Source organism: Esox lucius, chromosome 12 (genome assembly GCF_011004845.1).
Source record: "Esox lucius isolate fEsoLuc1 chromosome 12, fEsoLuc1.pri, whole genome shotgun sequence".
Taxonomy (NCBI): Eukaryota; Metazoa; Chordata; class Actinopteri; order Esociformes; family Esocidae; genus Esox; species Esox lucius.
Window position 1 is genome coordinate 35,400,233 of NC_047580.1, and position 27,487 is coordinate 35,427,719.

Sequence of the window (27,487 nt, forward strand, 5' to 3'; positions counted from 1 at the left end):
GGGCCAGGTAGCAGTGCCAGGTAACAGGGCCAGGTAGCAGTGCCAGGTAACAGGGCCAGGTAACAGGGCCAGGTAACAGGGCCAGGTAACAGGGCCAGGTAACAGGGCCAGGTAGCAGTGCCAGGTAACAGGGCCAGGTAACAGGGCCAGGTAACAGGGCCAGGTAGCAGGGCCAGGTAACAGGGCCAGGTAACAGGGCCAGATAGCAGTGCCAGGTAACAGGGCCAGGTAACAGGGCCAGGTAACAGGGCCAGGTAACAGGGCCAGGTAACAGGGCCAGGTAACTTACTGTGTGTGTCTGTGTAGCCCGAGTCGGACTCTTCCCAGAAGCATCTCTAACGTGGAGGGACGGAGTGTTCCTGCCACACCCCTTCTCACCCGGAACGGACCACCTGGTGTCCACAATCACACCAGGTGACCTGTCGCACACACCTCCTCTCCTTCTCCTTCTCCCTTCTCACCTACTCCTGCTCTCCCCCTCCTTGTTCAGTAGTTAAACATATTCTGTCGGGACTGTCTCCCCTCCCAGGTCAGATGTGTCCAGTGGGATGACTACCAGGCAGTGGTCAGACAGCTCCGACGGGGCCCGGGTGGTTCCTCTGCAGTCTCAGGATGGCCCCCCTGCTGGCCCCTCCTACAGCACCCAGCGACGCAGCAGTAGCTCCGAGGCTCTCCTGGACCGTACCACTTCCTGTGAGGAGGGGGGTAAAGGTCGGGGGGGTCAAGGTGAAAGGTCAGGTGGCATGCCCTCCAGAGCGGGACCCCCATACAAGAGTTCCGATGCGCTGACGGACGGACGTCCCAGGCAGCTGAACGGCCCGAGGTCCAGCCCTGAGAGGCAGCCGCTGAACGGACACGGCGGGGAGCAGAACCGGCTGGTGGGCCCGGCGCCTGGTGGGCCGGGGGGTCGTGGAGGAGTTTACAGTGAGGTTCTGATGGACTATGTCTGGGGGAGGCAACAGAGGCAGGCCCAGCAGGTTCATGGGAAGTTCCCCTCCTCTGTTCCTGCTCCTCCTCCCTCCCATTTCAACGGGTATCCACACCCCCAGGGGCATCTGCCAGGGCCCCAGCAACTATCAGGGGGCCCGCCAGCGTACTCCAGCCCCCTGATGCTCCGGGGGAAGCCTGGGGAGCCCCGTAGAGTCAAAGTGACCCGTACCAAGTCCTGTGGACCTTTCATTCCTCTACAGCAACACCAGCAGGAGGCGCTCCTCTTTTCAGCCTACACCTCCTCCGGTGACGCCCCTCAAATCTCCCCCACAGCTGCCGTTCACCCCCAACATGGGTCTGGGGTTGAGTCCAACCAGCACCAGGTGGGGTCTGGATCAGGACCCGTTCCCCAGCTCAGCCAGAACCACCGCCTGGGACCGCCCCAGTACTCTGACACCGCGTCCCCCGATGACCCCACCCGTAGCCTGCATAAAGCCCTGGCGCTGGAGGGGCTGAGGGCCTGGTACCTGAGGAACACCCTGACCAGCGTGGCGGGGGCCGGGCAGGGGCAGGACAACGGGGCGCCCCCTCGGAGACGAACAACGAACTCCCTGCACGGCTCGCACCCTCACCAGCCCCTTGCCCACCAAGGAGACTGGGACCATCCTCCGTGCCAGCTGCCCCAGTCCCAGACCTTCCACGGGCATCCCGTCCACGGCAGGTGGGTGGCAGCGCCGGGCCTCCGTACGGCTGGTAGATGTGTTGACTGTGATCCGGGTTTATGATTTGTACTGACCTGATTTCTTTCCCCGGCCCCTGTCCCTCCCATTCCATCTGTCCGTCAACCAACATGTGGATCCATGGGTTTCCTGCTCCGTCAGGCCTGTAGAGCTGTCTTTGTACCAGGACTCCTTCGCGTCGCGGATGCAGGAGCTGAACCTGAAGGAGCCCGGCGCCGACCGAGACCTGCTGTCCCCGGGTACACTGGTCTGACAACGGCCACAAAGGACATGATCCTGAATGACACCCAGTCGTGTTGAACTGTACCGGCGTGCAGAGAGAAACGCATGGAAGACATTTACATATACACGTCATTTCATTCAGTCATTTTTCCTGGTCATTTTTGGGTGATGATGATGATGAAGACGCAAGTGACATGGGACAGGAAGACTTCATTTCTTTCTCTTTTTACTTCTAGAACTCAAAGTGGGACTTTTTGGGGGGGATTTCATTGTCAAAGTGGGACCTTGTATTGGCTTGAATCTAAATGAACGTGACACTACAGTGATAATCCAGGTGATACGTGGACATTTTAATGGAGCACACTATTGATATGGACATTTCTATCATCATCATCATATAATCAACATAGAAATTTCAGGTCTGAAGTAGAAAAATTATTTTGAAACAGAAACACAAGTGACAAAATGGAAAACGTACACCTGGCCATTCGTTACGCAAACTGTCTTTTGACACGATCGAGTTTCACAGCTTCACAACACCTGTTTACTCAGAAACACCTCAGCCTACTGCCCCGATCAGAGCCACAGCACCTTTGCATTTCATTGCACCAGAAGTCAGTTTATTCACAATGCTGTGTTTTTTGTTATAGTGATATTGATGAATTGCGGTACAGAGTTATTCCAACATATGCATTAAGCTGCGTGCGTAGTCCTCTCAGAAATAGTATCAAAACGCAACAATTGAACTTTTGTGGCCACGGTAGGTTTATTGTAGCTGCTTAGCTATACTGTCTGTCTGATCTAGGTGACAGTAATGATCAAACACAGTCTGTAATAACATTTCTAAAATGGTGGAATATAATGGTCAGAATGTCCATGATGAGGTCTGACCAGTTGTTTTCTCCATGTGACTCAGTGACACAACACCGGCTTGCTTTGGCATTCTGCTCTCCTCATCAGCCTTTGGAGGAAGCTTCACATAATCTGGACAGATTGGAGAACCATGAAATTCATTACTCCTTGTTGTCCGAATGGTGCTTGCCCTGAGTGGCCAATAGGTGGCACCAACTTATCCATATTTGTACTGTCCCATGCCCCCAACTAATTATTATTGTGGAACCAATGAAATTATTTTTAATTATCGCCCAGATCATTTTTTGTTTTTATAAAGATTTTTTTTTTTTTTTAAATGTTTTAGCTAGCCCAAATCCAGGCTAATCCCAACAAAATGAATTGTAATCCAGATGGTCTGTTAAATAAAACAAGCACAAAATAAGAATAGTGACAACATTTATCCTGTTATTATTATGACATGTTTTGCCCAGCAGCTGGGACCTGGTCGGCCTTGACAGTCTCCATGCGACAGGGCGTGGCAGGGATTCCACCCAGTCACACTTCCTCGGCTATGCAGCTTCCAGGAGCATTCAGAATACATTCACAGTGAACACGTTAAATGGGTTATAATGCAGCTCTTCTCCTGATCAGATGAATCCAGGCATAAAGTGAGAGAGGCCAGTGTAGACACAATGCCTGTTTTAGTCCAGAAGGGTCAACATTTCTGAATTTTTATGTTTGAAGAGGATTATGAGAGGAAATTATTTTAGTGATTTTAGCAGGGTTGCGTCTGCATGAGCAGTATTCCTGGTAGACGTAGCTGCGTTCCCATGGTGACAGGCCACCTAACTGCTGCTTCGTCTGGGAGGGTTGGAGTAGCAGTTTGCTAAAGCAGCTCTAGATTACAACTAGATTGGTAGGAATTTGAAAAACCTTCTAGAAATTCCAATGTTTTCTAGAAATGCTGGATAGAAGATTCCCACATTTACGTGGGAACTACAAGGATTTACTGAACACTCCATTCTGAAAAAGTTTGTGGATTTCTGCACCTCTACTGAAAATCATGTTCCATTAATGCCCTACTCATTGAAACTCAAAGCAATGATTTTTGAAAAGCAACCAAAAAACGCAGTTTTAAAAATTTACTTTCAATGACACACTTCTTTGTTCCCTGCTTTAGATGAAATGTGCCATCTTTCTTCAGTTGAGAGGAGAGAATGTAATTTGTGATATTTCAGAATATTTCTGTACAAAAATGCAATCTGATTAGTTGTTGGTGCAAGCATTCTCTGATATTTTTGTAGTGTCCGGTTTTCTCACCCTCTGTAAAAACAAAAAATTATAGTTCATTCAATGTACAAATGTATGGCAATCAGCTTTTATCGGATTGTTAGTTTCCTCAACTAAAACAGTCTGTGTGTTAAAATGTTGTTGACCCAACTCACAGTCCAATTGCAGCTAGATGTCTTTCAGTTGTATGTTTTATCAACATCGGACTGTGTTGTTGTCTGACCTGATCTCCATGAATTAAAACTAGTCAGATTAAAAATCAGGTATTAACCTCTCTGTCACCCAGGACAGACAAACTTCTCAGAACTAAATACTGGAATGGATGAATGGATGACTCGATACATGGATGAGTGCTGCTGGCATATCTTAGCTTTGATCCAAGCTGAATTGTTCTGTGTTAACAATTCCAGTAAGATCCAGGCTAGGCAAATCTATGTTAAATCAAATCAAATCTATGCTGTCTTCTTGGCTGTACGTCCTGTTAAGTCCTCGACAGTCATAATTCAAATGCATGCAGGTATAAATCAATTCAATGTATAGATCAGATTTAGTCTATCTGCCCTGTCTGCATTCTCATAAGCAATATGTACATTTCTGTATGATACTGAAAGTATTGCTCGCCCATGCTATATTCTTATCTCTGCCTATTGCCTAAACGCTTTTCTAAAAAATAAAAAAATAAATACTGTGCAATACAGTAGCTTCTAAAGCAATCAGTCTTTGCTCATGGACGTTATGGAGCACATCCCCTTGCGGCTGCATGTCGTTTTGACATCCACAGTGAATGCCATGCATTACGGTGATCACTTCAAGTCAAACGAGCTGAATTCAGAAAGGTTTTTCAGCTTAGGCTGAAACGTCTGCTTTTTTACCCATCTTTGCCAAATGCTGCCATGCTTGTCTCAGGACTAAAACTAAAAAGAGCTTTTCTGCTTTCTTCATTTTATAATCACAACTAAGCTGCATGACAACAACAATCAAAAAACGTCTTGACGCAAACCAACAATTCCCTCAGGTAAAAATTATCAATGGGACTAGTTGTTTAATTGTGTAAATTGTTCCTAGTTGAGCACCATGTAGGTGGATGTTAGCAATTTGCACTTCTCCTGAAAATTAAATGGTTTTTATTAATATGGAATATTTTAAGTTTCTTGTGACATGATGCTTCCAACTTCTTGACCAAATAGCTGTGAAATACGCGGCTTACAGCGCGTGCTTTAGGTGACGTGTGCTACACGTGACACGCTGTGGTGTGGCCACACGACGATGTTTGTATAAACAATGTTGACGTAAATGAGTTTATAAAGATGCCAGGTTTCCCCATCCAGTTGAACCAGGTTCTGAATCGTGTTTCTGAAGATTTGTTGAGCTTCTCGGGTACTGAACATTAAACTACAACAACCCATGTGTATAGATAGATTCGTGCATTGTGATTGGCTGAGATTTTGCCCCCCCCCCCTTTTTTTTGAGGTTGTAAATTACATAATACTCCCCATACCTCCTTTGGATCTTCATGGACCATGTTAAGGATGAAGCCAGGGAAACTGCATTAATTTCAGGACCTGAGAACGATGTCTTGACTCACTCATTTGACCTACGAAGAGGAAAATAAATGTGTATTTTAAAATTTGACTTTATTCTTTCTTCTGTGATTGTGGCGCTGTACTTTTTGATGGACATGTAAACGTTATTATTACGCTTTTTCTATCTTTATATTTTTTTCTCCATTTGTACAACCTTTTCTCTGATCTTGCAAAACTTGTGCATAATGCTCTATACGATTCTTCCGAGATATTAATGTGCATTACTGTATGAAAGGGAAACTACTAATGAAATGCTGTAAATGCTGTTTTTAATAAAGTGATTATCTGTTAACTGTAAAGACGCATTATTGTTATGTTTTGGGGGAGTTGTGGAAAATATAGTCCTAATAACTATATTAGAAATGTACTTAACACATACATAAAGTATTCATATGCTCCACATATCACGTGTTTTTTTTTTAATGGATGGGTTTAAAGAAAATAATGCAACGAAGTATTTGAAAAACAATGCATTGGTAAACAGTTGATAAGTAACCTAATCTACTTAACTAACCTATTCCTTTCATAGACGTTGTCTCATATTCAGACATCATGATTTTACATCTAAACGCAAGCATTATAGATATAATCTGGATTTAATGCTCAACGAACCGATGGCCAAATTATAGGAGTAGTTCCCTATAAGTTGAGTACACGTTTTAATTGTAAAGGAATTAAGTTGCATAATGCTGTTCAAAGAGGCGGTTCTTTAGTAATCATTCGACTACGCACCAGCTCAGCTGAGCTGGCGGGTCGGAACTCTTTGTTATTGGCTGCCACCCGGGTAAACACCAGCACGAAGCAAGTACAGAAAGTACAGTCGCGACACTACGGTAGCTAGCTAGCCACTTTCTCCCGACCGGTGCGACGAAAAGGATTTCAGCATGGATTGATTGTCACAAATGTGAAGATTTAGATTAGACACTTTGGACTGAAGATATCGTGAAAAACTGTTAGTGCCTTTGACGGTCAATGTCAGGGTTTAGTTTTCGAAGGTCACCTAATGAGAGCCTGCTGGACGGCTAGCCACTGCACTGATGATGGAAGTTGGGGCAGACAAAGTTCCTGCTAGAATTAACATGTTGGCAAGCTAGCTAACGTTAACGTCACAGTTTTGCAAGTTTTGCAGTAGTCATTTCAGGCATGTGGTTCGGTCTATAGAATATCTAGGTACAGAGATGTAGATAGTAGATATAGGCGTTATCACAGTCACAGGTCGCAGGCTTCCTGGTTGTTCGCCAAAATAAGTTAGCCGTCAACTTAGCTAGCTAAGATTAGCTAACCCTGCAAGTTATGTAATGACGTAATGCAATGTCTAGTTTATGGAAAGTTGTTCATTTTGGCTTTAGCTATGAACCCTAGCTAGTGGTATTGCATTTCGTTATGAATTAAACGTTATTGTGCTTGAGGAAGGAACTGTCACAAAAGACAGCAAGGTCCTTAACGCGTTAACTCGGCTGTATAAAGAGGCTATTGTTGTACAACAGGTGTTTCAACCCGACAGCTCAGCTGTAGCGTAGTGCTTATGCCATTTGGAATCTGCACTAAGACAACTAGCTAGTAACTGACTGTCAAAAATGTTGGCCATGTATGAAAACCTCCCCGCGCAGCTCAAGAAAACCTCCCATGCTAGAAAAGCCGTTATCTTTCTAGTCGCTGCCTATGGAGTCAAAAAACTTTACCCCTATGTATGGGCTAAACTCGGGAAGGCAGATTGCGGTACGCGTCTCACAGTGCCTCTTAGGTCTAACGGTGCGGTACAAGTGGTAACGGAGAAAGACAAACAAGTGAAGAAGAGGATTAGTAACTCGCCGGCGGTTAACCAGGAGTTTCTGAAGCGGCTGAGCCGTCTGCTGCGTATTCTGTTTCCTCAGCTGTTCTGTAAAGAACTGGGTCTGCTAGGGTTCCACTCCCTGGCTCTCATCTCCAGAACATTTCTGTCCATCTATGTGGCCAACCTGGACGGCATGATCGGTAGGTTGTAGTTTGAATCCCCAGGCAGGCACGCGGTTTTCAAATCCCAGGGATCATACTCTTGAGCAATGCAGTTAGCCTCTGTGGTTGTGGGTTTCTTGGCCGGCCTGACAATCTGTCTTTTTGCACGTGTATGAACAAATACATTTCTATTCTACTCTTGTTCTCCCCAGTGAAGACCATTGTGAAAAAGGACCCCAGGGCGTTTGTTTGGGAGTTGACTAAATGGCTCCTCATCGCAGTCCCGGCCACCTTTATAAACAGTGCCATCCGTTACCTGGAGGGCCAACTGGCCTTGGCCTTCCGCACGCGCCTAGTTACCCATGCCTACCGACTCTACTTCAGCGACCAGACCTACTACCGGGTCAGCAACATGGACGGACGCCTCGCCAACCCGGACCAGGTAGGGGCCGTCTGACGTTCTTTTTCTCGGAGTCATGTACAAAAAGACGAAAATGTTGTGTCAGAGGTAAAAGACAATGTCCCGTTCTTCTCATCCAGTCTTTGACTGAGGACATAGTGATGTTTGCTGGTTCCGTGGCCCACCTATACTCCAACCTGACCAAGCCCTGCCTCGACGTTGTGGTCACCTGCTACACCCTCCTCAGAACAGCGGAGTCTAAAGGCGCTAACACCACCTGGCCCTCCGTCATTGCTGGGGTGGTTGTTGCAATCACTGCCAAGGTGGGCATCATGTTGGTGTTTCCCTGTGCACATATTTAGGTCTATAAAAGTGCCCTTCGCAACATCTGTTGATGGGCTAGTAAATGTCTTGAGATTTTTTTAGTAATTTGTCACCTCACACACAATGTCAGTAGTGTTTTACATCGGTGCCGAGGTAAAAATAACACTATCTTCTGATCCATATCTTCATTGGAAATATCTTAAAATAGGTTGCCTGAACTCCTCTTGGGCAAATCGCTGTTCATCGCTACATATCTATTTTTTCACACATCATTCCTTATGTATCCTTATCACACTGATGATGATGATGTTGTTGTTATGGAGGATGTTATGGATGTTGTTTTTTTGTGTGTGACCAACAAAATGTACTGTGTCAATAGTGAGGCCTGAGGCACTTGAGCTGGAAGACTTTCTTTGGGTGTTTGAACCTCCAATGTCTCATTTACTGTGAAGGTTCTGAGGATGTTCTCACCGCGGTTTGGTAAACTGGTAGCTGAGGAAGCTCGGAGGAAGGGAGACCTGAGGTACATGCACTCACGCATCATCGCCAACTCAGAGGAGATCGCCTTCTATGGGGGACACAAGGTAACTGACCGGCCAGGACAAACACAATACTCTTGTGGTAAATGTGATGTCTTTTTAATAACCAATACTTAAAATATTTGTCATTTTATACATAAAGAACATGCATTCAACCAACACAAACTAATTGGACCACCTGTTCGTAACATCACACTGCCAACACGATAAAATCACCTGTTAATAACATCACACTGCAAATTCAATAGAATCACCTGTTAATAACATCACACTGCAAATTCAGTAGAATCACCTGTTAATAATATCACACTGCAGATTAAATAAAATCACCCTTTAATAACATCACACAGACGATTCAATAGAATCACCTGTTAATAACATTGTACTGCAGATTCAATAGAATCACCTGTTAATAACATTGTACTGCAGATTCAATAGAATCCCCTGTTAATAACATCGCACTGCAGATTCAATAGAATCACTCTGTTAGAGAGAGAAGTTTTTTATGACACGATCAAAGAACACTTGTGTGCAAACATGACCAGTTTCTAACTACATGGATGTCAGAATGACCCGCTTCAGAATAACCTTGTTCGAAGTTCAGAGTGTGATTGAGCTGAATAACAGATATGACAACGGACTGTTGTGTCTCCGCCTCATCTACCCCTTAAACAAACACTGGAAGGAACTTTGAAGTCCATGTGTCAGGCATTGGATTAAAGAAAAGGCTGTGTCAGGGCATGGTCTTCTGTGCAGCGAGTAGAGTATTCACAGAAGGCAGTCAGAAGGTCTTATCATGTGACCCTCCAGAAACAAAGCAAATGGAAATCTATCAGCTGAGGGACTCCACTCCCAAATGGTACCCTATTCCCTACATAGGACTGCTTTTGACTGCGGCCCATATATGGTAGTGCACTCAGAAGGGAATAGGGGGCTGTTTGGCCACACTCTCTGGGATTTGTGGTGTCAAGCTGCGACCTGAATCTGAGGATAATGCTGCACTTGCCATTTTATAATTGTTTTACGAAGACACTCTTATCCAGAGAGACGTAGTGAGTGCATGTGTTTTTTAGACTGCTCCCCACATGGGAATTGAACCCACAGTCTTGGCATTGCAAGAGCCATGTTTTACCAGCTTATTAACACTGAATTCATGAATGAGAATATTCTCAATCAATTTACCTAGAAACAAATTGTTGGATTGATTAGATATCGGTATGATAAACCCTGTGGATAACAGTGCTATTTGAAATTTTGTTTTTGGTATGTGTGTTGAACATGTTTGATAATATATTTAGAAAAAAAAAGTGTATGTGTTGTGTAATGTGTAGTGTATTGTAATATAATGTGTACTTCATTGTAGTGTATTGTATTGTAATGTGTGATCTGATGTGTAGTCTGTAATGTGTGATCTGATGTGTAGTCTGTAATGTGTGATCTGATGTGTAGTCTGTAATGTGTGATCTGATGTGTAGTCTGTAATGTGTGATCTGATGTGTAGTCTGTAATGTGTGATCTGATGTGTAGTCTGTAATGTGTGATCTGATGTGTAGTCTGTAATGTGATCTGATGTGTAGTCTGTAATGTGATCTGATGTGTAGTCTGTAATGTGATCTGATGTGTAGTCTGTAATGTGATCTGGTGTGTAGTCTGTAATGTGATCTGGTGTGTAGTCTGTAATGTGATGTGTGTAGTTTGTAATGTGATCTGATGTGTAGTCTGTAATGTGATCTGATGTGTAGTCTGTAATGTGATGTGTGTAGTCTGTAATGTGGTGTAATGTGGTCCTTCCTCCACCAGGTGGAGATGTCCCAGCTGCAGAGGTCCTATCGGTCCCTGTCCTCCCAGATCAACCTGATCCTGTTTAAGCGTCTGTGGTACGTGATGCTGGAGCAGTTCCTGATGAAGTACCTGTGGAGTGCCTCTGGACTGGTTATGGTGGCTGTGCCCATTATCACTGCCACAGGATACTCTGAATATGGTGAGACCCAGGGGGGTGTGGCGGTTTCTGGGTCCTGCTGTGAGAGGACCCAGGGGGGTGTGGCGGTTTTTGGGTCCTGCTGTGAGAGGACCCAGGGGGGTGTGGCGGTTTTTGGGTCCTGCTATTCCTTCTCCATTGCAGGTGGACCACTGGACTGTCAGGATGCTCGTTGATCCTGTTGAGCTCAGTCCGTAGAGTGTGGCGCTTGCGAAGCCCATGCTTCTGGGTTTGAAATATTTGTACAATTTTGGGCATTGGTAAAACATATGATATTGCGATTTGTTGATTGTCCAAATATGAGTAACAATCTGCACCTCACAGGTATGCAATTATATAAAGTCATTTGGACTGTAAATTGGCCACAACTATGACCAAAAATATCTGGTTAAAATAACTAAATGAAATCCCTATTTCCTTCTTTAAGTGTGTTATGTATGCGTTATGAATGTTTTGAAATCATGAATATGCATGTCCGTTGTTTTGCAGACTCTGAGGAGGTGAAGCAGGTGGCCCTGGCCTTGAAGGAGGAGGACTTGGTGAGTGAGAGGGCTCAGGCGTTCTCCACCGCCAGAAACCTCCTCAACTCAGCTGCTGACGCCGTGGAGAGGATCATGAGCTCATATAAAGAGGTGAGGCCACAGAAGCACCAACTAACCCCTAGGCCCTAGTCTCCGACTCTCCGCCCCTAGTCTCTGGCTCTCCGCCCCTAGTCTCTGGCTCTCCGCCCCTAGTCTCTGGCTCTCCGCCCCTAGTCTCTGGCTCTCCGCCCCTAGTCTCTGGCTCTCCGCCCCTAGTCTCTGGCTCTCCGCCCCTAGTCTCTGGCTCTCCGTCCCTAGTCTCTGGCTCTCCGCCCCTAGTCTCTGGCTCTCCGCCCCTAGTCTCTGGCTCTCCGCCCCTAGTCTCTGGCTCTCCGCCCCTAGTCTCTGGCTCTCCGCCCCTAGTCTCTGGCTCTCCGCCCCTAGTCTCTGGCTCTCCGCCCCTAGTCTCTGGCTCTCCGCCCCTAGTCTCTGGCTCTCCGCCCCTAGTCTCTGGCTCTCCGCCCCTAGTCTCTGGCTCTCCGCCCCTAGTCTCTGGCTCTCCGCCCCTAGTCTCTGGCTCTCCGCCCCTAGTCTCTGGCTCTCCGCCCCTAGTCTCTGGCTCTCCGCCCCTAGTCTCTGGCTCTCCGCCCCTAGTCTCCGGCTCTCCGCCCCTAGTCTCCCACTCTCTACCCCTAGGCCCTAGTCTCTGACTCTCCACCCTGGTGTCTGACTCAACCCCTGGACCCTAGTTGGGCTCTCTTAACCCCTGGACCCTAGTTGGGCTCTCTTAACCCCTGGACCCTAGTTGGGCTCTCTTAACCCCTGGACCCTAGTTGGGCTCTCTTAACCCCTGGACCCTAGTTGGGCTCTCTTAACCCCTGGACCCTAGTTGGGCTCTCTTAACCCCTGGACCCTAGTTGGGCTCTCTTAACCCCTGGACCCTAGTCGCTGACCCTTTGACCCGGTCTAGGTGACGGAGCTGGCGGGGTACACGGCCCGCGTGCACGAGATGTTCTCCGTGTTCGAGGATGTGCGTGCTGGGGTGTACCGTCGCTCTGCTGTGGAACAGGAGGGTGCAGAGGCGGAGTCTGGTGGAGGGAAACAGGTGGTGCAGCACGGCATGAGAGTGGAGGGACCAATCATGATGCGAGGTAAACCGACTGACAGGGACCTCGGCCAGTCGCTGGGCTGTCCCCCCCCCCGTCAAATGTCCCTCAACACGTGCTTTGTTCAGATGTTACATTCAAATGTGAATACTTGTGAATACTTATTAGACTATTATTATTTATTTAACACTTATTACGCCAGCTCATTAGTGTTATTACACTCTTGTGATGTTATAGTGTGAGTATTCTGGGTGCTGAAATGTTTTTGGGTTCATGTGCAGGTCAGGTGATCGATGTAGAGAAGGGCATCTGCTGTGAAAACCTTCCCATCATCACCCCCACTGGAGACGTGGTGGTGTCCAGCCTGAACATCAAGGTAACGCACGCAGAACTTGGTAGGCAGGGTGGGTTCAGCCAGTGGTGTGTTTTCCTGGGGGTAGGCAGGGTGGGTTCACCCCGTGGTCGGTTTTCAGTTCTAAACCGCTGTGTTGTTTTTGGCCCTCCAGGACGTGCCCATTTTCGAGAAATTCAAAGAGTTAGGTCTTTATTGTGTCTGGCTGTGAATCTAGAGAAACTTAAAAACAGTTTAAATGTATTACTGCTCACTTGGTAGTGAAGGCGAAACGATATCCGAGCACAGAACGTCCTGAGGTGACAATATGCAGATGTTAGCACTTCTAGGTCAACACAAACACAGACTTACATTAATTTACTGATGCGTGGGAGAAGAGCTGCCGGAGAAACGGACTACAAAGACAGCTCAGCCTCACACAGAAATTTGAACATAATTTTTTTCAGTTCTTCATCAGTCATGTTCCTGAAATTGAATCTGTAGTCCATTTATTTAATAAATTTGATGCCACATTTAGGCTGAGCTACAGAATGTCCTGAAGGGTTCAGAAACTTTCTGTCAACAAATTGAGAATAGTGTGTGTGTTGCTGTGTGTGTGTGTGTGTTGCTGTGTGTGTGTGTGTGTTGCTGTGTGTGTGTGTGTGTGTGTTGCTGTGTGTGTGTGTGTGTGTGTGTGTTGCTGTGTGTGTGTGTTGCTGTGTGTGTGTGTTGCTGTGTGTGTGTGTTGCTGTGTGTGTGTGTGTGTTGCTGTGTGTGTGTGTGTGTGTTGCTGTGTGTGTGTGTGTGTGTTGCTGTGTGTGTGTGTGTGTGTGTTGCTGTGTGTGTGTGTGTGTGTGTTGCTGTGTGTGTGTGTGTGTGTGTTGCTGTGTGTGTGTGTGTGTTGCTGTGTGTGTGTGTGTGTTGCTGTGTGTGTGTGTTGCTGTGTGTGTGTGTGTGTGTGTGTGTGTGTGTGTGTGTGTGTGTGTGTGTGTGTTGCTGTGTGTGTGTGTGTGTGTGTGTGTGTGTGTGTGTTGCGTCACACTGAAACAGTATGATAAGAGCAGCTGCATTAAGTTCCTCATGTCCCAAATGTCCCCCTACTCCCTTCATAGTGCACTATGTTTGGTCAGGGCCCCCTACTCCCTTCACAGCGCCCTTCCTGTGACCAGGACTCATGTCAGCCGAGGGAATAGGGGGCTTTCAGAGGCCTGAACAGGGAGGTCTGAGTTCTGCTGCCGTGTGTTTCACTGAGACAGTGTGCAGCCTTGACCAGGGGACTTCAGAGGAGGTCAGAGGAGGTCAGATGGCTCCGCAGGATAACACACATAGAAATACTGGGTGTTGAGCAACATGTTTTTGGGCCCCAGACAACAGCCACCCTTAGAACGCTGTGTTGAAGTCATGAATGACACCCTTTCCCCTATATAATGCAGTGCTGAGGCTCCAGTGCGTGCGTGCATGCGTGCGTGTGTGTGCGCGTGTTCTGGACAGCCACATACCTCACCCCTATGGAGATGAAAAGTGAACCGGTCCGTTTGTCCAGAGAACAGAACAGATCCTCTGTTACTGATGGATGCTCTGACATATAGGAAATTAGCAATCTGGCTACATGTCACACTCCTGTTAGGTGTGTGTGTGTGTGACTGGGAGTCATGCACGTGTGTGTGTGTGTGTGTGTGTGTGCGTGACTGGGAGTCATGCACGTGTGTGTGTGTGTGTGTGTGTGAGACGGTCCACACTGTAGGGCTCTGTGTAAAGTCTTCTTTCATGATTTGTTCATTTTTCAACCAGGAGGAATGTGAAATATGGGACATCAGTTACTATTTCCTTCACATGGTCTTCTTTCTCTCACCCACACACACGTAGCCCCCTGTGTGGAACAAAGTGCTGATTATGGTGCTGCTGGAAACTTTCTCCCTAAAGACAGACTGGCGATGGCCGTTGTGCCCTGGGGGAAACGGGTTCTGATCAGAGAGGTAGTTCTCTGGGCTCGGGGGGAACCGGGTTCTGATCAGAGAGGTAGTTCTCTGGGCTCGGGGGGAACTGGGTTCTGATCAGAGAGGTAGTTCTCTGGGCTCTGGGGGGAACAGGTTCTGATGAGAGGCAGTGTTCTGGGACACTACAGTAGAAAGACTAGCCTTCTAAATAATCTGTGGAACAAAAATATGTTTTATCTCAATGTTTTCTGTCTGACTGCCCAACCAACAGAATGATCCATTTTAATGGTCTGACATCTTCACTCATACAGCCACTCACCCACCTGTCCAACCCTAACCCTTCTAGTGTCCCCCCCGTCACCCCACACCCCCCGTCACCCCCCCCCCCTTCACCCCACCCCCCCTTCTGGCTGTCACCCCCCCTTCTGGCTGTCAACCCCCACCCCTTCCCTGTCAGCCCCCCCCTTCTCCCTGTCAGCCCCCCCCCCATTTCTCCCCCCCATGTCAGCCCCCCTCTTCTCCCTGTCAGCCCCCCCCCTCCCATTTCTCCCTGTCAGCCCCCCCCCCTCCCATTTCTCCCTGTCAGCCCCCCCCCCTCCCATTTCTCCCTGTCAGCCCCCCCCCCTCCCATTTCTCCCTGTCAGCCCCCCCCCCCATTTCTCCCTGTCAGCCCCCCCCCCATTTCTCCCTGTCAGCCCCCCCCTCCCCATTGACCTCCCCTCTCCCTGTTTTCTCCACATTTCTTTCACCTCCCCTTTCTCTCCCAGGTGGAGGAGGGAATGCACCTGTTGATAACAGGTCCTAACGGCTGTGGGAAGAGTTCTCTGTTCCGGATCCTCAGTGGACTGTGGCCCGTCTATGGGGGGGTTCTCTACAAACCACCACCACAAAACATGTTCTACATACCTCAGCGGTGAGGACATACACCGTTTACCCATGGTTCCCATAAGGAACAAGACTAAATCAAGCTCTGTGCTAAGGGTTAAGGTTAGGTTTAGGGTTAAGGTTAGGTTAAGGTTAGGTTTAGGGTTAAGGTTAGGTTTAGGGTTAAGGTTAGGTTTAGGGTTAAGGTTAGGTTTAGGGTTAAGGTTAGATTAAAGGCTGTTGTGTGTATCATTGTTACATTTGTAAAGGGATAAGTACTTCTCTAGTTATGGTAAAGTACATGTCTGCTGCCTCTATGGGCTGTAATGGGGGTGTATTAGTAATAGTAATTTACTGAAGTACTCCTAATCCACCCAAACTGCTAATCCTGTCCTTCCACCGCAATGAGAACAGGGACACATGGAAGCATATGATTGGTTACTGGATTGGATGTGTGGTTTTAAGAAATGCCTCGTAAGTTTCCAGCGGTGCGAATCGGCCACAGCTGAAGGTTGTAGGACAGGATGTTCTGTCAAGAGATCAAAATTATATGAATGTTAAATTAATGACATTCAGTTTTTGTTTCTGGTTGCTGTCAGTTTACTCTTCTGTTTTGTACTCCTACATACCTGCTTTTACTCTTCTGTTACTTTTGCTATTATTTATTATTTGAGAAAATTACAATTGAAGTAAAAGTACATATACTTAAGAAAATACTAGCATCATTCCAAAGATAGTAAAGACTATAATCTGTGTGCACATTTGTATTTTGTCTTCTCATCTGCCAGCATCAAAGAACCATATGAACTAGTAACACTTAAAGTAAAAGTATTGTCCTACTAGCAGTGAATTTCATGATAAATGTTGCGTGTCTGTGCCTCAGACCGTACATGTCAGTAGGAACCCTGCGGGACCAGGTGATCTACCCAGACACAGAGACCGAGATGGAGGAGAAAGGATTCATCGATCAACACTTAGATGGCATCCTCCAGACGGTCAACCTCATCTACATCTTGGAGAGGGAGGGAGGTGAGAGAGAGAGAGAGAGAGAGAGAGGGGGGAGACAAACCGGTTTAGAGAGAGGCTAATTTAATTGAATGAAAAGGCATTTCCTTCATGTATTGGCAGAGGGTTGTGTGGTTTGAATCACATTTCAACGTTGTGTGTGTGTGTGTGTGTGTGTGTTAGGATGGGATGCAGAGAGTGACTGGAAGGATGTCCTGTCAGGAGGGGAGAAGCAGAGGATGGGCATGGCCAGAATGTTCTACCACCGGTACGTCTCAGCTTATGGTCCAGTATGACGGGGAGCGTGTAATATTTTAATGAGCAGGAGAAGATGTCAGAGCTGGGAGTTAGATATCAGATTTATTGAAATAAGGCCAGTCAGCATTGGAGAAATACAAAGCATCAGTAGAGACAAAGAGCACAAGAGGCTGTATTCACAAACCGTTTTATCTTACCACTAGGAGGACTCCTGAACAGCACTAAGAGTTTCCTCCTATCCACAAAGCTGCTAAGACCAACTGTAACTAAGGAAGTCTAAGCAAAGTCTTAAGTCTTAAGCAAAGAGAAAGGGCAGGTTGAACCTGTTGCTATGGATGATGTGTTCCATGAACAAGCCTACTTACTATTCCCACAGTGATTGGCTGATAGGGGAGGGGTTGGTCAGTGAATTCATCATAGCAACACTGTAGAAGGATGTCATGTTACCAAATTGAAATGAAGGTATTCAAATAAAATAGTAGGGAAGTGTCCCTGATTAAACATGAAACCGAATGATATACTGACTGGTGAAGATATGTTCAGCTAATTGTCAGCCTCTTACGTGTCAGGCAGCTCGTAAATAAATGCGTGTTCATCTTTTGATGGTGCAATAATTTGTGCTGGGTTGTTTCTGTTTGTTGGTGAGGTGACTGCGTCCATGACTAGCTCTACTACGATCAAAATACCCTCGTGATTAAGCCCATACCTTTTTAAAAGCTCAGTATCATGAAATGTTTCTAAAACCTTGACCTGATTACGAAGCTGATTGGCGGCAGCGTTTAGGATTGTTGTGACTTGGTCTTAGTGACTTAGATGTCCTCTTGACTACTCCTAACTTTTCACAGATTTAGGAGCTTGTTTTAGCGCTAAAACGCTTTGTGAAATACTTTTAGGCTGGAATTTCTTTTGTAGGAGTTACTCCTCAATCAGCAAGTTAGGAGCTACTTCTAGCCTTAAGATGTCTTGGGAATACGGCCCCAGAATTTGAGCTAGAAGGAGCATCAGAGTTAGGGGTTTGCAGAACTATAAATGGTGTTGTTTTCTCCATCTAGGCCCATGTATGCTCTGCTGGATGAGTGTACGAGCGCCGTCAGCATCGACGTGGAGGGGAAGATCTTTCAGGCTGCAAAGGATGCTGGGATAGCACTGCTCTCCATCACCCACCGACCTTCACTCTGGTCAGCACCCGTCAGTCTACCAATTAACCAATTAAATGGCCAAACAAGCAGGAAAGAAGATGTTGTGCCCGAGACCCCAGCAGACATTATTAGAGCTTCTGATGTGTAATTACATGCAGCCTCCAGCAGGGTGCAGTGCTTGTCTGAGGAGCACGAAGCCTTTGTGTTGAAGTCGGGTCATTTAGAAAAAGGTTTTAATTAAGAACTGAAAGATGTTTGAGATTCCACCTTTTCAGTTTTTAGAGAAATCGTTTAAATGTTATGGATTTTTGGGGGATTGAGTAGTGAGTTTACAGGGGTTCCGGTTTTCCTGGCTGACTTCAAATGATTCAACACCCAGCTATGATGTAGTGGTCCAGAACCAGGCAGGAACACATCCAATGGACCCATTTATACAGGCACACACATTCTGATCTGTTGGCCAGTTATCGGTCTTTCTCAGAGCTGATGGGATTTGGTCAAAGATCTGAAAGAATAATTTATTTTTGTTTGGAATAATGAATAATTTCCCCTTCTATTGCTCCTGGGTCTGTTAAGATCTAAATACGGGCCTGGGAGATCATATAGTACAGAGCTGATGTCATCCAGAGAGAACGCTTTCATCAGGGGGTCGGTTCTTCAGCGAGCCGTGCCGCAGAGCCGGTCGTCCTGATTGCGTAACCATTCATTGTAGCTATTTAGGACTCAATGCCTCCTCTCCCATTCCAGGAAGTACCACACACACCTGCTGCAGTTCGATGGCCAGGGGGGCTGGCGCTTCGAGAAGCTGGATGCCTCCACGCGCGTCTCCCTCCAGGACGAAAAGCAGAAGCTGGAGTCCCAGCTCTCCGGAATACCCAAGATGCAACAGCGCCTATCAGATCTCCGCCGCATTCTGGGGGAGGACAACGCCCTGTCAGGCACTGGAGGCAGAGAGGAGGAGGAGGAGGAGGAGGAGGAGGAGGAGGAGGAGGAGGAGGAGGAGGAAAAGAAACAGGAGGAGGACAAAGTCGTGAGGGATGAACAAGGAGGCAAAGACATGTAGGATGGATGATAATGGATGATGGAAGAGTAGAGGTGAGGAGGTGTGTGCCCTGTCAAGACCCCTTTCCTCATCCTCTAGGCATGTTTCCTCATCCGCTCCCGCACCCCCAAGGCACTTTAATGTACCCCTGTAGGCAGAGAAGAACTGTAGGCATGTTGAGATTACTGAGAACCTGTCTGACCCCTTCAGATCCTCCATCGTGTTCCTGCTGCAGGCACCATGGTTGTTATCTAGGCTGGGCCCTGCCGTGTTCGGGTCTGCCACGCGTGACACGGTTCTGGAGTGACAAACGGCTCAGAACGGGCGGTTTTAATGTGTAAACGGAACCCGAGTTCCAGGGTTTACTATTGGAACGGTTTGGGATGTGAGGGGGTTTATTCAGAGGAGGAGGACTCTCTGGGAGTGTGTGTGAGGAGTGTGTGTGAGGACTCAAGTGTGGAGGGAGGAGAAGGAGGAAGCGAGCTGCCAGCGTCAACTCTACCTGGTGTTGAGGATAAAAGAAACTATGAAAGCCTCCCAGATCCTCTCTTCTTTTACTGTCAATCATCTTCTTTCTTGTTTTTTTTTGTCTCTACTCTCTCGTCTCACGTCTCTCTTCTGCCTCTGTCTACACTTCATCCCTGTCTCTTTTCTACCTTCTGTTTTTCTGTTATATCTCCTCTCCTACTGTTTCAATAGAATTTCAAGAAAACCTTTGCTGAACACGGTATAATCTGTGTCTCAAATGAATCCCTGTTCCCCACCTTCCACATTCCTTTTGACCAAAACCATAGGAGCCCTACCCCATGAGTTCTGGTCAAAAGGAGTCTGGGTAATGGGGTACCGTTTTGGACATGGGCTAACCCTGTGGTAAACAAAACTGGCTGGCTTCAGAACCACTCGCTATACATAATTACTATTTCAGTAAATATTGTATTTTTTATAGAGTTTGACACTTTATACTTCTGAATAGCGGAAAGATTGTTACATTCATCAAGAGTAAAACTATCTCTATTTTATTACAGGATGAGCTGTATGTACACCATTGATACAAAGTAAAATCTTTACTATATTTTAATATATTGATTTATGGAGTTATAGACTATATATTTTAACTTTTGGAGCATGTGTAGTAATACAGGAACCTGCATGTGTGTGACCCATGTGCCTTAGTAAGTGTCCTTAACCCGATGATTATGGTTTATACAAAACAATTATAGAATATTAAAATGTTTGATAATTAGCCGGAGTTGGTTTTTTTTTTTCAATCAAAGAATCATGAGTTGTGAACTGCTGTTTACACACAATATATTAATATCTAAGGTGATTGACCAATTCTCACAGCACATATATGTGCACATACATGTGCACATACAGACATGCGTCAAACCAAAGAAACAAAACTGATTGTCTTTCATAATTAGGGTAGGAAACTGTCAAATTGTGTAAATCTAGATGTTTAGGCATAGTTCTGATTTTGAGAAATGGTTTCAGTGTATTCCATCAGTTGTATGTTATTTGTTTTCCTCACAAACCCGATAAAAGCCGTATTCTGTCCCCACTTCCTTTTGCCTAATCCGCACACTCGCTCCCATTACCACTCCCTTTGAAGTGTGACTTTTTTACGCTCCATTTATCCTGTACTTTTCACGTGTTGCATTGTGGGTGCTTGACTGGTTTTCCAAGCGGTCGCCACTCAACCGAAAGGACTTTTCCAGACACGCTCCAGTCCGGCAGCGAAAAGAACTGCAATCTACGGAGTTACGCGGTTTTGTGGGCGGGGGTCGACTCGACCCTTTGTCGGTCATTCATCCAATGTAAATACTACAAGGATAATCTTTGTGAATGCGTTTTATTTCTGCAAGCGGTGGATAAACTAAACGCAACGACCAAATACGAGAGGTATGTCGCTTTCTGTATAGGTTAGCTGTTTGTCAACCTGTCTGGCTTTGGGAAATTGTTGCGAGTTTTCGTTAGTTGGTTGTGCTAATGTTAGCTATACCTGTAGCATAGCTGTTGATGTCACCAACAAAGTGATTTAAAACTGTCAAATTAATCATATTGTCCTTTAGAAATGTTACTTTGGTACTATTTTGCAAACTTAGTTGACTCCTATGTCGGCACTTGCCGCTCTGCTATGCCGCACACGAAATACTTCGCATTCTTCCACGCACCTCGGGACGCTCGAGGTGTTTTCAACTCCCCGTGCTCTTCAAACATCTCAGCTTAAATAATAAGATATATTAACATCTGATGTGTTGTTATACGAACTATCTGTAACTAATCGTTCGTGGGTATGGGATATGGCCAAGAAGTTCAAAGCTTGCTTTGGTGAGTGGCACCCGTGTTATTTTCTTTATTGACTTTTGCCCACCTGTCAGTGTCTGTACCGCGGTTACCATCTATAAACGGGGAGGTGCCTTAGGTAGCCACACAATAATATATTGGTATACACAATAATAACATTGCTATATTTGTTTGATATACACACACACACTATTTTATTATTATAATAATCTGAAATGTATCACGTTCCTCTAACCAGCAATATGTTTGCTGATTTTACTACTAATTTACAGACTGTGTTTGTGTGTGTGTTTGTTATGCAAATGCCCACTCACATTCCCATGCGATGATTCACGTTTTAGCTGATGTCTTCACTGTCAACAGATCTAGATTTATGGACAGAAAATACATATTGTGGTTGACGTTGGCCTCCGTCCTCGGGACCTGCTCACGGCTCCATGCTGTCTCTCCCTCTCGCATTCCTGTGTTCAGGCTGCCTGTTCCGTGGCAGTGGGTGTCTTTCACATTGACCAGGATTATTCATGTCCCCCCTATTCAGCGAGTGTCCTGTATCCTGGCCGCACCTGAACACTGTCTGACCCACTGTCTCTGTCTTACACACTGTAGCTCCTAAGTCAAAGTCAAAGGCTTTTATTTGTCAAATGCATGGAATAACATAGTGTCGTCCTGGGCAGTGAAATTCTTGTGACATGGCACACCAACGCAGTAAGACACCTAGGCAGTAAGACACCTACGCAGTAAGCGTTAAGATATTATGCAAAAAAAATATATGCATGACAATGAATTGTTATATACCCCTCCTCTCCTTCCAACTGCACTTCATACCCCCTGGATTATTGGATTTCCCAGCCTGGCTGCAGTCTTCATTACTGTGTTCGTGTTATTAATCTCTAATCTAATCTAGCCTACTTCCTAGCAGCCTTCACCACTCACTATCTCGCACGCACACACGCACGCACGCATCCTCCAGGCACAGGATCAGTACCGCTATGATGAAGTTATTTCTGAAGACTAGTATTGTTACGGCGGTATCACAACATGTTAGATATACGGTAACATTGTTACGGCGGTATCACAACATGTTAGATATACGGTAACATTGTTACGGCGGTATCACAACATGTTAGATATACGGTAACATTGTTACGGCGGTATCACAACATGTTAGATATATGGTAACATTGTTACAGTGGTATCACAACGTGTTAGATATACGGTAACATTGTTACAGCTGTATCACAACGTGTTAGATATACAGTAACATTGTTACAGAGGTATCACAACATGTTAGATATATGGTAACATTGTTACAGCGGTATCACAACATGTTAGATATATGGTAACATTGTTACAGTGGTATCACAACATGTTAGATATACGGTAACATTGTTACAGCGGTTTCACAACATTTTAGATATACGGTAACATTGTTACAGTGGTATCACAACTTAGTGACATCAGACCTACAGTAACGTTGTTACAGTGATATCACAACATTGGAATATTTTATTGGAGCCTAGAAATATGGGCAGATTGTTCTTGTTTAACTATCCTTGTGAGGTCCTCTGGTCATAATTCGATCTGTTAAACCAAAACCAGCACACACTGCAAACACACACACACACACACACACCCTTGTTCTTGGTTAACCCAGAGGATCAGGAAACAATACCCATAACCAGTGACAAGCTTATTTACTGAAAGCTGTAGATTATAGAGCCACTTACGCTTGTCTTCAAAGTGCTGTTTACAGAAGGCCTGACATGGCCCAGTATATTCGTCCCATTGACATGGGCCAGTATATTCGTCCCATTGACATTGGCCCAGTATATCCGTCCCATTGACATTGGCCCAGTATATCCGTCCCATTGACATTGGCCCAGTATATCCGTCCCATTGACGTGGCCCAGTATATTCGTCCCATTGACATGGCCCAGTATATTCGTCCCATTGACATGGGCCAGTATATTCATCCCATTGACATGGGCCAGTATATTGATCCCATTGACATGGGCCAGTATATTCGTCCCATTGACGTTGGCCAGTATATTCGTCCCATTGACATGGGCCAGTATATTCGTCCCATTGACATGGGCCAGTATATTCGTCCCATTGACATGGGCCAGTATATTCGTCCCATTGACGTGGCCCAGTATATTCGTCCCATTGACATTGGCCCAGTATATCCGTCCCATTGACATTGGCCCAGTATATCCGTCCCATTGACGTGGCCCAGTATATTCCTCCCATTGACGTGGCCCAGTATAATCGTCCCATTGACATGGGTCAGTATATTTGTCCCATTGACATGGGCCAGTATATTCGTCCCATTGACATGGGCCAGTATATTCGTCCCATTGACATTGGCCCAGTATATCCGTCCCATTGACATTGGCCCAGTATATCCGTCCCATTGACATTGGCCCAGTATATCCGTCCCATTGACGTGGCCCAGTATATTCCTCCCATTGACGTGGCCCAGTATATTCGTCCCATTGACATGGGCCAGTAAATTCATCCCATTGATGTGGGACAGTAAATCTCATTGACATGGAAGGCCTGTAGGTCCAATCACACCCTAGTACTTATACTGTACTACTTCCTGCCTGTAGGGTGCCATTTTGGATGCAGATCCTCGATTCATGACTTGCAAAAACGACTTGTCTTTCTCTCCTGTTGGTTACTATGCAAATAGATCATGGACCTACTCCACTGGTTCAGCCTGTTTGGGTGTGTCAGAGGTTAAGACTGTGAGGGGGAGGGGTGGTTAGGGAGAGAGCGGGAGGAGTGGTGGGGACTATGGGGACCTATGATAGATCTATGCATGAAGATCTCCAGAGTGATATCAGTGCCAGCAGACATTGAATCTGAATACCGTTTGACCATGGTGTTGAGTGTCTGTCTCTGGGATTCCTGCTCTGTACAGTGTCACATGGACACCCGTTCTTTACTCTCAACTGAATATGCAATTTCAAAACGTTAAAAGCTATCAGGAATAACATTTCTTGGTGCTGCCGTTATAACATTTTCAGAGTACTTTGAGAAGAGCTGCTGCTTGTAAAACAAAAAGGAATGTCAGCTAAATGTAGTTGTGATGTTTTCACCAGACAGGGATAATGTCTGAAATCAGACCCGGTTCTACTTTTTTGAAGCTTTTTATTGTTGTTGACAGATGTCATTTTAGCCTCTTTTAACCTTCTTATGAAGGATTTTAAAAGGGCATTTGGAAATTGTTATCCTTCCACATTGCATCAAATGCAGAAGCTGATTAAAGACATTGCTTTGCTTGTCTCTCAGCAGTCTGTGCAGCCAGCTGTCCCTCCATTCATTTACATTGTTATGAATGCTGTAGTGAAACAAATCAACACCTTCAAATGATCCTCGTACTTCACAGCACGCAAGAGGAACGGGTTCCTAGGGATCGTTGCCAGGATGTGAGCTCCGGAATTGGAGTGTCTGTCTTGCCGGCAGCAGCTTGCTTCTCACTTAACGTTGTCATAAACTGTTCCAGCTCCAGTCCTGAATACACAAAGTACCTCAGAGTAGCGGTTTTAGGCTGACTCTGGCCTGGTTGAGGTCTCTGTGATGATAAACATATGGACGGGGGAGACCTGATCCTAGGTGTCAATATGCTGCTACTTTAAGACTTTTTCTGACTCCATACCCAGTTGCCCATATCTCCTCTACCTGAGCCCCATGAAGTGGTTTGTGGTGTAGGTGTTTTGATTCTCTGGATGTCCTTTGATTTTCAATGAAGCGATCATTCCTCCAGATGATCAAAGACAGGAGGTATTCCCTGGTGGTCCTGTTAGCTGCTGGGGCCATGTCTGCTGTCTCTCCCCAGGCCCCTGTCTGTCTGCTGTCTCTCCCCATGCCCCTGTCTGTCTGTCTGCTGTCTCTCCCCATGCCCCTGTCTGTCTGCAGTCTCTCCCGAAACCCCTGTCTGTCTGCTGGGGGTTGAGGACAGTGTTTGGTCCACCATGCATTGCTGGGTGATGTGCTGATAGAGAACCGTGCTAGGGTACATTCCTGGTACGTGTGATTCTCACTGTATTCTCACTCCTGATAGGGGTGATTTTCACTGCATTCTCTTTCCTGGTACGGGTGATTCTCACTGCATTCTCTCTCCTGGTATGGGTGATTCTCACTGCATTCTCACTCCTGGTACGGGTAATTCTCACTGCATTCTCACTCCTGGTACGGGTAATTCTCACTGCATTCTCACTCCTGGTACGGTAATTCTCACTGCATTCTCACTCCTGGTACGGGTGATTCTCACTGCATTCTCTCTCCTGGTATGGGTGATTCTCACTGCATTCTCTCTCCTGGTACGGGTGATTCTCACTGCATTCTCTCTCCTGGTACGGGTGATTCTCACTGCATTGTCACTCCTGGTACGGGTGATTCTCACTGCATTCTCTCTCCTGGTACGAGTAATTCTCACTGCACTGCACCTGTAGTTATTGACTTGACCAGGCTTAAAGAGATACAGGAGTCAATGTCTTGATTTGTCAGTGTTAGCTGCCTTTAGGAAACCTGTAAAAAGCACAGTAAAATCCATTGAATCACACTTGGTAACGCAACACCGGTAAAGGAGTCCACAGAAGGTGAATATGTTTGATATTAACTGTAGAATCATGCTGTGAGGACCATACTCTACATTATCCATCCATTACCAGCCAGACTAGTAATAATCCTCTCCCAACTAAACATCATCCATCCATTCCCATACTGGACCTCATCCATCCATTCCTAGCCTTACTAGACATCATCCACCCATTCCCAGCCATTCCCAGCCATTCTTGACATCATCCGACAGGTCAGTAATAATGAACCCAGTATCTGCTAGCCTCCAGGCTGACCAGACTGTCCACGTGTTTGATACAACATGACCTCTGCTCGGCAGGACCGGCGTATCTGTGGTTCAGGCTGAGTGGATGGATGAGAAGCTCTCTTTGTGTGTGTGGGGGGGTTGGCACCCCGATGAGGACAACAGAGGGGTCTCCTCAGCTAGACCCCCCCCAGGCCAGGGCTTATCCCTCCCAGAGGCTTAAAGCAACACCAGGAAACCATGCTGCCTTCAGAGAGAGAGAGAGGGGGAGACACACACACACACAGCTTAGACACAAACACACTCTTTACACTCACAGCTCAGATACCGGATTCTGTCAAAAGCGGTGGCAGCTCAGCCTGAGTGTGTCTGAGCTTGGCTTGGCGTGCATGCGTGTGTGTGTGTGTGTGTGTGTCTGAGTGTTCGTGTGCACGTGCGTGTGTGTGGGTGCGTGTGTGTCTGAGTGTGTGTGTGTGTGTGTGTGCATGTGTGTGTGTATTCATGGGCGTGTACGTGCGTGTGTGTGTGTTGGGGGGGGAGAGAAGCCCTTGATCGTGCCAACTGCTGTGCTGCCCCCACCCCCCTCACTTGTCAGATCGCCCCCCCCTCCCCCCGCCACATAAAGACAGAGGGAACTTCAGTGTTGATGTGCTCAAGGTGTCATTAAATATGTATGGGGCATTTTTTTGATGTATCATGCACAGTTTCCCCTGGGGGGTCTGCCAGGCTCATCTCATCTGATCTGACTCTCCAAACAACCTCGGCTGTATTACCGAGGAGACGCCGCTAATGAAGAGAGCTCCCTCTGACGCCATCTCCTGCACATTTCTCACTCCATATCTGTCTCCAGCTCTTAAAATCTCTACATCTCCCTCCCTCCCTCTCTCCATATCTCTCTCCATCTCTCTCCCTCCCTCCATATCTCTCTCCCTCCCTCCATATCTCTCTCCCTCTCTCCCTCTCTCCATATCTCTCTCCCTCTCTCCATAACTCTCTCCATCTCTCTCTCCCTCTCTCCATAACTCTCTCCATCTCTCTCCCTCTCTCCATATCTCTCTCCCTCTCTCCATATCTCTCTCCATCTCTCTCCCTCTCTCCATATCTCTCTCCATCTCTCTCCCTCTCTCCATATCTCTCTCCATCTCTCTCCCTCTCTCCATATCTCTCTCCATCTCTCTCCCTCTCACCATATCTCTCTCCATCTCTCTCCCTCTCTCCATATCTCTCTCCCTCTTTCCATATCTCTCTCCATCTCTCTCCCTCTCTCCATATCTCTCTCCATATCTCTCTCCCTCTCTCCATATCTCTCTCCCTCTCTCCATATCTCTCTCCATCTCTCTCCCTCCCTCCATATCTCCCTCCACATAACTC

At 46.4% G+C, this 27,487-nt stretch overlaps 3 protein-coding genes across 11 annotated transcripts in view; all 3 read left to right on the forward strand.

Moving 5' to 3' along the window:
* si:ch211-169p10.1 (coiled-coil domain-containing protein 120) overlaps positions 1-5,880 on the forward strand; it is a 60,045-nt gene extending 54,165 nt beyond the window's left edge. For all 6 annotated transcript variants that reach the window (XM_034296045.1, XM_034296049.1, XM_034296044.1 and 3 more), the window contains exons 9-11: positions 307-414; positions 530-1,651; positions 1,812-5,880. In XM_034296045.1, the coding sequence (XP_034151936.1) occupies positions 307-414; positions 530-1,651; positions 1,812-1,923 (1,342 nt within the window). In that variant the 3' untranslated portion in view covers positions 1,924-5,880. The remainder of the gene's footprint in view (positions 1-306; positions 415-529; positions 1,652-1,811) is intronic.
* A 481-nt stretch (positions 5,881-6,361) lies between these two features.
* On the forward strand, positions 6,362-20,221 carry abcd1 (ATP-binding cassette, sub-family D (ALD), member 1). Its single transcript, XM_010900959.5, has 13 exons — positions 6,362-7,573; positions 7,747-7,976; positions 8,075-8,257; positions 8,711-8,842; positions 10,598-10,778; positions 11,265-11,407; positions 12,267-12,447; positions 12,684-12,778; positions 15,438-15,583; positions 16,418-16,563; positions 16,723-16,807; positions 17,850-17,975; positions 18,684-20,221. The coding sequence occupies exons 1-13, from the start codon at positions 7,177-7,179 to the stop codon at positions 18,997-18,999; spliced, it is 2,361 nt and encodes a 786-aa protein (XP_010899261.4). The 5' UTR covers positions 6,362-7,176; the 3' UTR covers positions 19,000-20,221.
* Positions 20,222-20,660: 439 nt separating this feature from the next.
* plxnb3 (plexin B3) overlaps positions 20,661-27,487 on the forward strand; it is an 87,201-nt gene continuing 80,374 nt past the window's right edge. For all 4 annotated transcript variants that reach the window (XM_034295939.1, XM_034295941.1, XM_034295940.1 and 1 more), the window contains exon 1: positions 20,661-20,880. The gene's annotated coding sequence lies outside the window, so the exon portion shown is untranslated. The remainder of the gene's footprint in view (positions 20,881-27,487) is intronic.